Genomic DNA, 14,975 nt, shown 5'->3' on the forward strand with positions numbered 1-14,975 from the left:
TTTGACTGAGCACAAACCATTCCGGCTGATAATCATCTGGTGACATGCACAATGTCGGCTGATCATTGTCCTTCAACATGTCGCATCACTGTGATCACGATAGCGGCGGTCTGCTGCACGTCGCTTTGTGTTTATAGCTTACTTCAATGGGCCATGTGGCAAATCGAAAGATTGTCCGGGCAGGTCCCGTGGTCCCTCAAGAAGATTTCCCACAACGTTCTAGACGTTGCTCTAGATTCAGTAATCCATCGTGATGGTCACAATTGGAATACATTGAGATCTATAGGCAAAGATGTATTGAAGTTCTGCAAGCCTTGGACAACCAAGATGGAGGCGGCCAACACTACTGAATGTGAAATGTTAAGAAACAAAGTCAGGGCCTCCCGACAAAGCGAAACAAGTCTATGTGCACAGAGCAAAAGCAAACTGGCAAAAAATGCACAAGGAGGTATATAGAAAAATAGGGGAAGATTTAACAAATGTGGTGTAAAGTGAAACTGGCCCCTGGCAACCAATCAGATTCCACCTTTCATTCCTCACAGACTCTTTGGAAAATGAAAGGTGGAATCTGATTGGTTGCTAGGGGCAACTGAGCCAGTTTCACTTTACACCATGTTTGATAAATCCCCCTAATAGGATATATGGCACCTGCAGATGGTTCCTTGTTTTGCGGAGTACATTTTGGTGGCCTAGAAAAAGACGAGTCTAGTGTAGGGTCATCTTGTTGGGGCAATAGGGCCTCTAAAGTTTGATAAAAATTGGAGCCAAGAGTAGAGATGAGTAAACCTTAAGCACACTTGGCTTAGTCCACTGAAGAAATTGGATGCAGCCCTAGGGAGTCCAGTCCAGGTTTAGAGCTGCACCCAACTTCAGCCACTGGTAATCAAATGCAAAGAGTTTGGGTTAAGACAAAACCAAGCCTGCCCGAGGGTCACTTCTCTCTAGTCCACAGCCTCACAATTCAAACCATATTAGTTCACCAAAAGAGAACACAGTGCGGCACTCGCTTCCAATCCACTTTTTCCCTATATTTAGCCATACAAAAGTGAGATAATGCACAGAAAGGCGACAATCGTTTTGCCCTTAGTCGCACTTTGTCATAGTCCATTGGCTAAGAAAAAGTGATACTAAGCGCGAAACGATCGTCGCCTGTCTGTGCATTATCTCACTTTTGTATGGCTAAATATAGGGAAAAAGTGGATTGGATACGAGTGCCGCATTGTGTTCTCTCTTGCTGAATTCATATGGACTCTATCCTTTGAGTTGCTGAGCACCGCAAGAATTGTCCAGGTGAGCCAGATCCTGCAGTTACGAGACGGTGGGGAGATAGTTCTGTGGAGCGACGGCACTATTTGTTGTCAAACCATATTAATCCATAGATTCAGTCGCAGCAGGTCGGCTCCTGTGTAGTTCACTTGATTTTGCCTCCTGAGTCACGTATACACTAACAATCTGTCAAAATAGGATCTCAACATAAATGCTCCGGCCCCAATGTGCCAGTCTGTGCTACCATTATATACTCTTTGAATCGCACAATGTAATGTGAAAAACAAGACCAAAAAATGCATAAAAAGCACCTAAAATAAAACAAAAGTAAAAAAAAACCAAACCATTACAACTGCTAAGTGTCTCTTCATCCAACTGCAGTGTTTTAGGGGAAAATAAAACCAAACTCGGGACAAACACCAAAAAAAAAATCATCTGTATTACAGTCACTAGCCCTGGCTCCACTGCTGGTCTATAGACCTGAGCCCAAGAAGTCCTAGAGATGTATGACGTCTTCCGTGGTTGGGCCGGGACGTATGGCTGTATTACACTCCTCTTAATTACGGCTTTAACCATATTTTTGTACTCATGGCTTTAGTCTTATAATACTGTGTCCATGTAGTTATGGTTTAATACTTATTTGTATGACTGTACTTTGATGGTCGACCGATACCACTGGAATTTTCTCGTACCCTTCTCCAGCTTTGAAGCTTCTTCCTCCACTTCACATCTGGTCTAGATTGGGAACCTATACTGTTCAGGTGGAATCTTTTGGTATTTAGTAGACTATTCATTTTTTGAGCAGCTTTCGTTGTGGTATGTTTTTGTCGTGACGACAGTCTGTTTATAGTATCACAATACAATATGGTGGCAATGTAACCATACCCACACAAGACTACGGTTGTGGACGGCTTGTGTGTGTGACCAGGAGAACTTCCATCCGTCACCATTGTAGACAGCGCTGTTCGTTGTAGACACTCATATGTCCATGATGTCCATTTCCTTAAATCTCTACCTGTTTTTGCTCACTTTCGATAAGAAATACAGATAATAGGGTTTAAAAATCCATCTAGTAGATACTGTACCCCATCATGACTGGTTTAGAAAGTCACGTGTCTTTAGTTAGATGCTGATCGAATATCATTGTCGATGTACCATTTCCAGATATTTTTCCACAACCCCAATTCATTGGTGGAATCCAAGGCTGGTCTAGTGTCTCACCACACATGGTCACATTAGGTCTATAGCCATGCCACAGAGATAGACGGTACTTATAGCAGGTTTATATCGGGTGCCGGAGTCCTTGTATAATGTGATACCATCTTTTCAGCTCTTGTGTTACCAATGTGTCCATCAAAGGTTTCATGGTTAACTATGGGTTTTGCAGGGTACTGACCCATCTGAAACACTTTCCTACTAAACATAAGGCTGTGTAATCATCCAATATGACAAAGAAAGTGGATTGGAGTACCAGCTATGTTGGTACTGCACCTTAAAGCTGGAGGATTGGAAACACCAACCTTCGTAACATTTGATTTTGAATGGTTCTTCTTGGGCACGTGGGTCATGTTGAGCCAGAACATGCCAGATACCATCTCAGATGATATGGGCACCTTACATACAAGATACATTCTTCTTTTTTTCTAACCCCTGTGCCTCTGATGGATCAGGTGAGATGTTTTTTTGCTAGATTGGTAGATTAGTCCCCATCGTTGAGTAATCCAAGTTTCTTTAACTTGTAGATAAGCTCCCTCGTGGTGACCCACCAGAGCAACATGAAGACCAAGCAGCTTTCTCAAGATGTGCGGGAAAGAGTTGTAGCGCTCCACAAAGCTGGAGAAGGGTATAAAAAAATTTCAAAGGCACTGACCCTCCATGTGAGCACAGTGCGCAGTATCATAACAAAATGGAAGACCCACCACACTACCGAGACCCTTCCCAGATCAGGTCGCCCTCCTAAGCTGTGCAGCCAAGTACGCAGGAAATTAGTTGAGGATGTCACCCTGCAACCATTGACGACTCTGAAAGACCTTCAGAATTCAGCTTCTGAGATGGGAGTCCATGTTCACACGTCAACTATATGTCGTTCCTTACACAAAGGCCGGATTTATGTGGGTTGTTAATATTTTTTTAACTTAATATTTTATAAATTCTGAACTCTATTCTAAATATTCTATAGTTTACATGTTATATGGAAGGAACTAGTCCGGGAAATATCACCTTGTTGCCTATTGGGTTTGTGCAGATTCTTCATGTTTGGGTTGAAGTAGCTACAGCTTCATCACAATTGACCAACCGTACACATCTTAAATTTATTTTCCCCTCAGTTTAAGAGTTTGGCTCTAAAATTTATGGATGGTGAGACGTGACATTTCTTAAAGGGTTTGTCTTATCAGGGGCAATCCCTTTTAAGAACACAGCGTTTCATTAGGTCATCTCCCTACAATCAGATGGTTTTGTCAGGGGATGTCTGTTAGACTATGTTCACGCTGTTTTTCAACAGCCGTTTGATACTCAAAAAAGTGGCGGTTGGGGTGTAGCATGTTTCAGCGGCCGTCGTTGCACTGACAGCTGCTGAATCATTATTCTTATTCAAACGGACGTTTAAACCCTTTGGGTGTGTCTTTAAAGGAGTATTCCACTCAAACATAAGTTTTGATGTGTTGCGGCCCATGGTGAGACTAACAATTCATTCCACACTTGTTATTATCTATTCAGTCTCCTTCCCCCAGTTCTGAGCTGCTGCTTTCTGCTGAAGACACAAAAAACTATGTGTGAGCTTTTCTCTCCCCCTCCTTTCTGAGATGGCTGATGTAAACAAGTCCCTGGCAGGCTTTATCTGCAACATTGTAGCTTCTTTGTAATGCTGGGAGGGTTAATCACAGTAAGTTGATCAGCAACTTGATCTCAGACCCTCCTAGATTTTTGTGCCTTCAGCAGAAAGCGGCAGCTCAGAACTGGGAGAAGGAGACTAAATAGAATAGCAACATATCAAAAGTTAAGTTAACAGTTAACTTACATTAAAAAGAGGTCCACTGACTTTAATACAAGGGATGGTAAAAAGAACAGTAAATTCAATGTACTGTGTGTAATCTACATAAAATAAAGGCCACTGTTCACAATTACGGCCGCAAATTAATGACCCGAACATTAGTTTGACGGGCGCTGCAAACATTGGACATTATTTTATACGTTGTGAACCATGGGCCATTGCTTTCACAGCCTTCAATGTTAATCGTTTTAAATTCCAATGGTGGACGTTCTTACGCAGCGTGTGATCATGGCTGCAGGAATTTTTCTCTCAGTAAGCATTGCAGGCGCACTGTGTTATAACATAGCGACTATCTATATGAATTGCTGTCCATGTAATACAAGGACGTTCAAGTCCGCAAAACAGGAGCCATTAGTACAGCCACGTAAGGCCCCATTTGATGTCTACTTGCCCTCATAAGGGCTATAAGGGCTATAGACAAGAGTCTATCTAGTCTCCTTCCCCCTGTTTTGAGCTGCTGCTTTCTGCTGAAGACACAAAAATCTGTTTCTGAGCTGTTCTCTCTGGCTCTATTTGAGCAGAATACCCCCTTTAATATTCTCCCTAGTCAGATCTACTTTAAGCATGTTTTAAGCACTTTAAGCACTGTTAAGAACATTTGCTATCCATTATTTTGGGAACTAATACTGAGTGATTCAAAATTCTCAGGACAGCCTTTTATTTCAGAAACAAAAGGGTCTCATTACCCCAGCAAGTAATGACTGAGGGTGGCCCAATGTTTTAGGCATGTACACCATCTTGGATCAAGGGCACATTTTTTTCTTCTAATGGGAAGGTGGTTATGTAACATAAAAAAAACTGTCCAGAATTGTCTGAAATAGATTGCCATAGTCAGATTTTTTTTGTGGTCCAAAACAATCGGATACATGTTCAATGTGCTGTCCCTGGTGCTGAACACAGAGCTGATAACAGTTTTTTTTTTTTTTTAAATATGTATGTAATCGTTATGTGAAAAAAATCATTAAAATCGCAAAATCGCCACAGTTCTATGCATAACACTGTCCCCTGACTGTTGTGATTCCTTCCAGTCTCCTCACTGTTCCTCTATTCTGCCTGCTTCCAAGACAAAAGATTGGATCAGGACCTGTCTGCTCAGCCAATCACTGGCCACAGTAGTTTTCTATCCTGGCCAGCGATTGGCTGGTCTTGCTCTCAGAGTCCAGTACAAGAAAGCAGCAGCGAATAGAGACACAACAAGAGCTGCACTTGCCCCTGCAGTATAGTAATATTTTTAGAACACCAGAGAACCCCTTTAAGTATTTGGGGGGGGGGGGGGGGGGGGAGCATGACACAAACACTCTCTCCTAGGCGTTCTAAAATTCATTCTTATGCTCTGCTCCCTCAGCTTCTGCCCTGCATCTCAAGATACCAGTTTCTTATTCAGATCAACACTTTAAAGCAGTGAAATTGTGTAATATACATTGGTCTGCAATTTGCTCACTGAGACCTAGTTGTCTAGATTACTTACAACTATATGTCTGTACGTTCTCTAGTAGAGGTGGTGTTGGTGAGGGTCTGTTCTATAGCTCCATCTGGAGGCCACAGTGGAGAACCTGACCTGGCCTGCATTTTGCATAGTTGCCAACAGTCTTGGTTTTGCCGGGACTATCCCAATTTTGAGGAGACAGTCCCAGCTATGTCCCAAGAACCCTGTCCCCTGCTGTCCCCCACCGCCTTTAGCTACACACACTTAGTGCTTATAGCTAACAGTGTACTGACACAGCAGGGAACCATGAACTTCTGCTGTGACAGTATCCCTTATGGCTGCAGGCAGTATCTACCTCAAGCCACAAGGGGCAACACTCTCCTCCCAGAAACCGGCGCCCATTCAAAGCAGAGAGAGGAGTCGCTGGGGGGCTAGAGGAACCATACAGGCGATAGCTTTTTTTGTTTTAATTACAGATGAAGGGGGTAGTGGTATGATGATGGAAAGGCAGGAGGATGAAGGAGTAGTAGTATGATGATACTGCATCATATGGACAAAAACTACCAGTATATACAGTTAGTCAGTAGAGTGCTATCTCTGGCCCACAGACACTGGGGTGTGTAATATACTGGTGACCTGACGCTGGGGTGTGTAATATACTAGGGACCTGTAACTGGGGTGTCTAATATACTGGGGACCTGACACTGGGGTGTGTAATATACTGGGGATCTGACACTGGGGTGTGTAATATACTGGGGACCTGACACTGGGGTGTGTAATATACTGGGGACCTGACACTGGGGTGTGTAATATACTGGGGACCTGACACTGGGGTGTGTAATATACTGGGGACCTGACACTGGGGTGTGTAATATACTGGGGACCTGACACTGGGGTGTGTAATATACTGGGGACCTGACACTGGAGTGTTTATTATACTGGGGACCTGACACTGGAGTGTTTATTATACTGGGGACCTGACACTGAAGTGTGAAATATACTGGGGACCTGACACTGGGTTGTGTATTATACCGAGGACCTGATACTGGGGTGTGAAATATACTGGGGACCTGACACTGGGGTGTGTAATATACTGAGGACCTGACACTGGGGTGTGTGATATACTGGGGACCTGATACTGGGGTGTCCAATGCTCCTTTTGTGTTCTGTCTGGTAAATTCTAACTGGAAAATTCTGAAAAAACAAACACTGGTGACAAGCCACACCCTGTAAACCACACTCTTAATAGGCTACAGCCCACCGAGAACACAATAAGCCACACCCCTGTGGTCAATGCTAAAGTGTCCCTGGAAAAAAATTTCAAATGTTGGCAACTATACATTGTGCGGAAATTCCATTGAAGTGAATGGGCATGTTGTAATGCTTACTTTGTAGGAAAATAGAAGACTTTGGAGCATGTTTATCATTATGCACCTCTAGCACACACCATGAATAAAGTGCAGACATTGACCTTTTCTGTGGCGTATACTAGGGGTAAGCACTGCTCCTCTGATTGATGGAAAGGAAGGGGGGGGGGGGGGACACAAGGCAGGGAGGGTTGTGCATGCGCTTTTTAGGGCCCTATTTTACAAGGATATTATCTGTCAGATTCTTCCTGACTGGGTAGATATCGCCCTATATAATAAAGACCCTGATCAGCCGAGGAGCCCATCATTGGTTGTTCGTTGTCTTTCAGTATGCTATGAAATCATTGGCCGATGTCCGCACATGTCTCCGTAATAAGAGGTGTGCGGTCGGCAGCTGATTTAAGTATATATAAAATATTAAAACTGTATACTTACCTGTCCACGCTCCCTGGTGTCCTGCTGCCTGTTCCCCTGCTGTCCGGAGCTGTCGCTGAAGCTTCTACATCCCCGCTTATTGTAACGAGTAGGGACTGTCCATAGCTGATCTTTATATACCGTTTTATGTACATACTGAGTTACTCCAAATCTTCCACTGTCATTGTATTAGTCATCTCCTTAGCCAAACTTTGACCCAGATCCTCCTCCCTAGAGTTCTCCCAGCTGTTCCTGCCTAACACCCCTCAAGGAGGGGCCAAAGTCTGCTGGACTGTGTTAGAGAGAGGACGTTACACTATCCTGTGTGTAACTATACAGCCTGGACCCCGCTGACTGACTTCTTTCCTTTATTACCATAGTACATGTCGTCCGAAGGTAAACTGGAGGCCCCTCCGCCTATATTGTACCCGGTCTCCACTGAGACAATGGAGACTACCATGTGCTACGAGGCTGTGGTCCCTCACTGGTTCTATGCCAGGACGCAGGACGGCCGAGAATCCTGGAGCCCCTTCAGCAAAGAGGACTCCGACATGCTGGAGGCAGCGTTCTGCTCTGGTGAGTGTGTGGGGGAACTCTGCTAAGAAGTGCATGCAGTTGTATCAGTCTAGACAATGCTCTGAGAGCTAAACGTATCAGCAGATGTCACTGATAGTGTACTCACAGAGCATTGTCTAGTACAATGGTCTAGGGATGTATAGGCATGCAAACATGAGCATTCTTATTCACTGACAGCAAATATGTATCTTAAAGGGCTAGATCACCCCCAACATTTTTTTCTTCCAAATCATATGGTGCCAGATATTTGTAATTTACTTCTATTTAAAAATCTCAAGTCTTTCAGTACTTATCAGCTGCTGTATGTCGTGCAAGAAGTGAGGTATTCTTTCCAGTCTGGAGAGCACGAGAGGTTTTCTTTTCCATCTTTATTGAATTTTTTTTTTTAGTTTTTACAACAATACTTTAGGGAATACAGAGAGAAAATAGGGGGAAAAAGGGGGTCGGGACCCCACTATAGATTCAGTTCAAAACTGTACATACTATAATACATAATGTAGATAGAAGTCATAACAGTCGGAGAGGTTTTTTTTTTTTCCTGTTTCAATATATTTTATTGAATTTTTGTCAAGTTTTTTTTTTGCAAACAAAAGTAAAGTTTGGCAAACAAAAGTATAACAAGAGTACATCGAAAGTACAACTGATAAAACAGTTTTCACAAATGAAATAAGAAATATATAGCTAAGGTAAAGTTAACAATAACGTAACATGTTTAAGATAGCATGTCTATCAAAATATGCATGAGGATATAGTGAGTTTGTATGTGATATCATCGTTGCTGCTGCTCTGGACAGTTCCTGACATGGACAGAGGTGGCAGCAGAGAGCACTGTGTCAGACTGGAAGGAATACACCAATTCCTGCAGGACATACAGCAGCTGATAAGTACTGGAAGACGTGACATTTTTTTAATAGAACTAAATTACTAATCTCTAGTACTTTCTCACACCAGTTCATTTGAAAGAAAAAATGTATTGGTGAACCACCCCTTTAACACATACATTAAGGGGATATTCTCATCTCGGCTATTTAGGGCTTGTTGTGTTCAATAGTTTTGCAAATAAATATATGTATTACAGCATGTACACCATGAGGGAGATTTATCAAACATGGTGTAGAGTGAATCTTGCTCAGTTGCCCCTAGCAACCAATCAGATTCCACCTTTCATTCCTCACAGACTCTTTAGAAAATGAAAGGTGGAATCTGATTGGTTGCTAGGGGCAACTGAGCCAGTTTCACTTTACACCATGTTTGATAAATCTCCCCCTATATCTCTATATATCTACATTATAGCCACATACATCTGCATTCATGGAGGTGGGGAATAAGAGAGGATGGGCCGACTAACCCTGGGCTGTGGCCAAGCTGGGGAACGCCCACCGGGCACTTCAGCCTTATTTACATATTAACAAAACCTGGAAAAACTATGATGATGATTCTGTCTGTGGAAATGAAACAATTGGCTCGGCCTATCCGAATACAGAACATGTCAGAAGATGGGACACTTTAAGCTGAAGGAAAGTCCCTTGTAGTTGTCTCTGCATGTAGATAGATCCGCTATACTCTTCCCATTGGGCGTGGAGGGATCTTTATGCAATAATTGGATTTTAGGTATTTTAGTGTAAATCCTATTAAGAGTAAAGCTAAGGCACCAGCTGAGCCTGTAATCTTCGAGGAGGTAATCTGTACATGGATAGTTGCGGTTTACAGGTGGGAGGGGACAGATTGCTGAAAAGTCAGACTTTACCTGCCCGTACTATTGTTTTACCCAAGAATAAAGGCCCTATTACACGAAGCGATTATCGGCCGTATTCGGACAATACCGACCGTTATGGCCGATAACTGCTTTGTGTAATAGAAGACAACGATCAGCCGACATGCACAATGTTGTCTTTCAACACATTAAAAAATTAACGATCATGATAGCAGCGATTTAGCAGACCACCGCTATCTTCTATGGGCTGCCTGGACGGTCTAGCGATCACCTGGGCAGCTCCCCGCAGCTGCCTCCGGTTCTTACCCGCTTGCTGCTGACACGTGTATTAGCGCCGCCAGCGAGCGGGGAAAGAGGAGCAAGCAAGCGCTGACCTGACAGGTTGGTGCTCGCTTGCTCCCTCTCATCACCCCGAGTAATCGGGTCTGTAGTGAATGCAGTTCCCCTTTACAGACTGACTATATATGCACCAGGTTAAAAGGGTTATCCAGTTTATGTTTTTTTCTTTCAAATCAACTTGTGTCAGAAAGTTATACAGATTTGTAATTTATTTTTATTTAAAAATCTCCAGTCTTCCAGTACTTATCAGCTGCTGTATGCCCTGCAGGAAGTTGTGTATTCTTTCACAGTGCTCTCTGCTGCCACCTCTAACTGTCCAGAGCAGGAGAGGTTTTCTATGGGGATTTGCTACTGCTCTGGACAAGTGGTGGCAGAGGTGGCAGCAGAGAGCTCTGTGTCAGACTGGAAAAAATACACTACTTCCTGCAGGACATACAGCAGCTGATTAATACTGGAAGACTTGGTTTTTAAATAGAAGTAAACTACAAATCTATATAACTTTCTGAAACCAGTTCGATTGAAAAGAAAAATATTTTCTCCCCTTTATGTACCCCTTTAATACAGCTGCAGTCTCACAGGGAAGTCACAGTGTCATTTGTCCTCAGGTATCTTCACAACCTGTAGATTGGTCCTAGTCCTTTAGGTGCCCATGACTGACACCATTGCCTCTATGTTCTGTTCTCTCATTATTAGGAACGAATCCAAACAGTATCGTTGTCCCGGTGTGCGGAGGCCGATATGACGTCTACCTGGGCAGTCGCCGGTGCCTGTCTGTATACTGGGATGAAGAGGACTCCATAGTACAGAGATGCACCTGGTTCTACAAAGGGGATAAGGACAGTCGATACGTCCCCTATCCGGAGAACTTCAGTGAGATATTAGAGGTCATTTCCTATTGTTATTACTATATACCATGACGGAGAGACTGAAGAATATGAATGGGTGTGAGGGGGAAATGTACGAACCTCTTTTGCTGTTACATTCACGTATTATTACTGATCTGAAAGGCACTGAGAATAGGGACTGCAAACTTCCAGCATGTTCAGAATTGGATTACCAGTGGCTGGAGAAGTTTGATGCAGCCCTAGAGAGTTCTGGAAAACATGGATACAGTCATAGGCCATAGGCTCTATCCATGTTTTCCAGGACTCCCTAGGACTGCATGGGACTTCTTCATTGCATCCAGTCACTGACCTCAGGTGTCATGTATTCTCCATATTGTATGTGATTGCTGGAACCAGTGACTTAAGGTCCTATTCCACGGAACGATTATCGTCCGTGTTATGGCCGATAATCGTTCTGTGGAATAGAAGTCAACGATCAGCCGACAGCGTTCATGTCGGCTGATCGTTGCAGTCGTTTGTTCTTCAACATGTTGAAAAACAATTGACTCATACAGCAACAATCTGCTGCCGGCGCTCCGTGGAATAGGAGCGGCGACAGGAGACCGCTGCTGTATGCTATGGGCTGCCCGGAAGATCTAGCAATCACCCGATCTTTGAAGCCAAAGCCAGGAACAAACTATAAATAGAGAATAGGTCATAAAAGAAAGACTGAGATTTTTCCTCTTCTCAGATCCATTCCTGTCAGATAATGTGTGTGAAGGCATCCTTACACAGAATGATAGTCGTTAGTTAGAATCCTTACTATGATGGTTCACGGCTTACAGCATCTCATCCCAGCAAATGATGGAATTATGTGGAATTATACTAAACGATTAGCGAACGAATGTGGAATTACAGCAAAGATTAACAATGAGTTTAGTGTTGTCACCAAACAAACGATGAATGATTTCTCGTTGGTCGTTTCATCGCTACATGCGATTACATGAAACGATTATCGTTTAAATTTGAACAATATTGTTTTTCTTTCCCTACCACCGTCCCCTGCTGGAAATCATTCATGAGCCCGGATAAAACCCCTTTAAACCTGTATTTTTCCCTTCCTCCCCCCCAGGATGCCTACATGCAGGCAGTCACCCGCAATGAGTGGAAGAAGAGACTGGAATCTCCATCCAGAGACCTGATTATTTTACATAACCCCAAGGTGAGCGGAGAAGAGATATAGCATGCTGTGCCCACCATACTGTGCTGTATATGTGTGTATGGAGTCACCACAACCTCAGCTGGGAAGGTGTTATCTGTGGAATCCTTACCTCAGGGCAATGTTCTCTTTATAATGTAGGGAGACGGTCTGCTGACAGGTACAAACATTCAAGCAAATAAAATACTATGTAAAATTCACATCGGAATTCACCAGTAGTGAGAAAACCATTGAATAATTATTGAAGATGCAATACCAGACACGGCCTACTGCCAAGAGGGGAGCTGTTAGGTTAGAAAAACATGGCTACTTTTTCCTAAAAAAAAAAACAACAACCTAGGTGTCTGCAGGTAGTGGGTGGTATGTGTGCTCGGTCCAATAGAGATGGTCTGCAATACCACAAACGACCCAAGAGCAAGAGTGGCACTGTTTTTGAAACCTTGTCTTCGGATACATATTATTGTAGGTTGTTATATTTACTGTCACTGTCGTTTTCATTTTTTTTTTTTTGCAGAAATCAATATTTTAAGAAATTTTGTAACTGGGCAAATATGCCATTATCTGCATTCAAAAAGCCTTTCCCCAGGTCCCCCCTGCCTCCTCTCTCTCATTCACTGCTCATTATCAGGAAAGCTCGACTCTTTTACATCAGTCGAGCCCTGTCTGTTCAATGGAGGGGGGAGGAGGGAGATAAGTCACCAGCAGAGAACAAAGGATTACACAGTGGGAGCTGTGTGAAAGCCGGTATAGAGAGGTCAGTGCTGACCTCAGAGGAGATAGCCCAGTGATGTAGCTGTAAAATAACTTTGTTGTCCTGTTTTGTTGCCTCATCTCCCTCCACCCCTCCCCTCTCCATAGAAAACAATGAAGACAGAGAGCTTCAAACTGCTTTTTCAGTTTAAAAACTCATGATGGGAATAGTAGTTTCGCAACAGCCGGAGGGCCGCAGATTCCCCATCCCTGCATTAGATTATAGTTTGTCTGAAGCAAATCATCCATGTAGCTGAGATGTACAAAGATGAGTGATGTTACAGAGCTTTGTGTTGTCTCTCCAGCTGATGGTTCACTATCAGCTATCAGGGATAGCCGATGAATGGGGGGCCACACCGAGCGAGCAGGGCCGTCCTCGAACAGTCAAGAGAGGAGTGGAGAATATTTCTGTGGAAATACCTCAAGGTGAGAGCTCACTGCACACACACACACACGTCATGGGATCTGTCACAGTGTGACTAGTGGAATATTACTTAAAGGGAATCTGTCAGCCCCTGGGCTGGTCCCGAGGTGCTGACAGCATAGTGCCGATGTGTGTCCCACATTCTCTGGCCTCTCATTCTTTTTTTCCTTGGTGCCATAGTTTGTCCCCGATCCGTCCTGTTACCTTGGTATCAAGTGTCATAGAGGTGTAGCGGCACGCCTCACCACTACTGCCTCCTCCTTGTTTGGCGTGGCTGGTCATTGCAGCCCGCCCCCCTGCTTCCCGGTGACAGAATCTTCATGAGCGCATGGGCCGTTGCTGGCAGAATCTTCATGCGCGCCTGCACCCTGGATGTCCGCACACACCCAGGGCGCAGGGGTGAGCCGGCGAATAGGCGCGCGGCACGTGCCACCAATGGCGCATGTGCGCATGAAGATTCTGTCACTGGGAAGCAGGAGGGCAGGCCGCAATGACCAACCTCGCCAAACAAGGAGGAAGCAGTAGTGGTGAGGCGTGCCGAAGTGCGGCACGAATGCCTCACCGCTACACCTCTATGACACTTGATACCAAGGTAACAGGACGGATTGGGGACAAACTATTGCATTGCAGACAAAAAGAATGAGAGGCCAGACAATGTGGGACACACATCGGCACAACACTCGGGACCAGCCCAGGTGCTGACAGATTCCCTTTAAAGGGGTTGGAAAAAAATATGATGCAAACATTTCTCATGCCACATCTTTTAAAGGGGTTCTCCAGGCTTAGAATAACATGGCCACTTTCCTCCAGAAATAGCGCCTCTCCTGTCCTCAGCTTGGGTATGGTAGTGCAGCTCAGTTCCATTGAAGTGACTACAGCTGAATTGTAATACCCCATACAACCTGAGGACAAGGGTGGCGCTGTTTTTGCAGTAAAGTAGCTGTGTTTTTCTAATCCTGGATAACACTTTAATTAATTTGTGTAACTTCGCCAGCTTTATCTGCTCTTCCAGCCCCCCCCCCAGATGTAACTGAGTAATCGTGTCTTTGTTTTTTTTATCCATGCTATTGTTCTAGGGGAGCCGGCCCAGATCGATCACTTGGTCTTCATGGTTCACGGGATCGGACCTGCCTGTGACTTGCAGTTTCGCAGCATTGTGCAGTGTGGTAAGTGCTGTGTGCAGTGTAGATGGCAGCAGGGGTGACCCCTCTAACCAGCAGTGGCCGTGGATCTGACTACAACGCTTTTCTTTTCTTTATAGTGAATGACTTCCGTCTTGTGTCCTTGAATCTACTGCACGCACACTTTAAGAAATCTCTGGAACAAGGACAGATTGGACGGGTAGAATTCCTCCCTGTGAACTGGCACAACGCCCTGCATGCTGATGCCACCGGAGTAGACCAGTATGGGAATAGCTACAGTTCATGGTCAAAGCCTTGTAACATTAGATCTCATTAAAGGAGAACTCCGGCCGTTTTAGAAATCCGGCAGGGGCAAGGGGGTATTTGATAACAAGTACTAAACTTACCTCTCCTTGTGCCCGCGGTGAGCAACAGGACCGGTCTTGGGACTATGGGATCTCTGACCCTGACACGCCACAACCC

At 44.3% G+C, this 14,975-nt stretch overlaps 1 protein-coding gene across 3 annotated transcripts in view; it reads left to right on the plus strand.

Moving 5' to 3' along the window:
* The window catches only part of DDHD2 (DDHD domain containing 2), a 50,624-nt gene that overhangs the window by 13,458 nt on the left and 22,191 nt on the right, over positions 1–14,975 (plus strand). For 2 of the 3 annotated variants that reach the window (XM_069945134.1, XM_069945125.1), the window contains exons 2-8: positions 3,009–3,377; positions 7,906–8,101; positions 10,848–11,038; positions 12,111–12,200; positions 13,253–13,373; positions 14,448–14,537; positions 14,633–14,774. In XM_069945134.1, coding sequence (XP_069801235.1) covers positions 3,042–3,377; positions 7,906–8,101; positions 10,848–11,038; positions 12,111–12,200; positions 13,253–13,373; positions 14,448–14,537; positions 14,633–14,774 — 1,166 coding nt within the window. In that variant the 5' untranslated portion in view covers positions 3,009–3,041. The remainder of the gene's footprint in view (positions 1–3,008; positions 3,378–7,905; positions 8,102–10,847; positions 11,039–12,110; positions 12,201–13,252; positions 13,374–14,447; positions 14,538–14,632; positions 14,775–14,975) is intronic. The other variant, XM_069945141.1, reaches the window with a different exon arrangement.

The sequence above is a fragment of the Dendropsophus ebraccatus genome, chromosome 1 (assembly GCF_027789765.1).
Source record: "Dendropsophus ebraccatus isolate aDenEbr1 chromosome 1, aDenEbr1.pat, whole genome shotgun sequence".
NCBI classification, from domain to species: domain Eukaryota; kingdom Metazoa; phylum Chordata; class Amphibia; order Anura; family Hylidae; genus Dendropsophus; species Dendropsophus ebraccatus.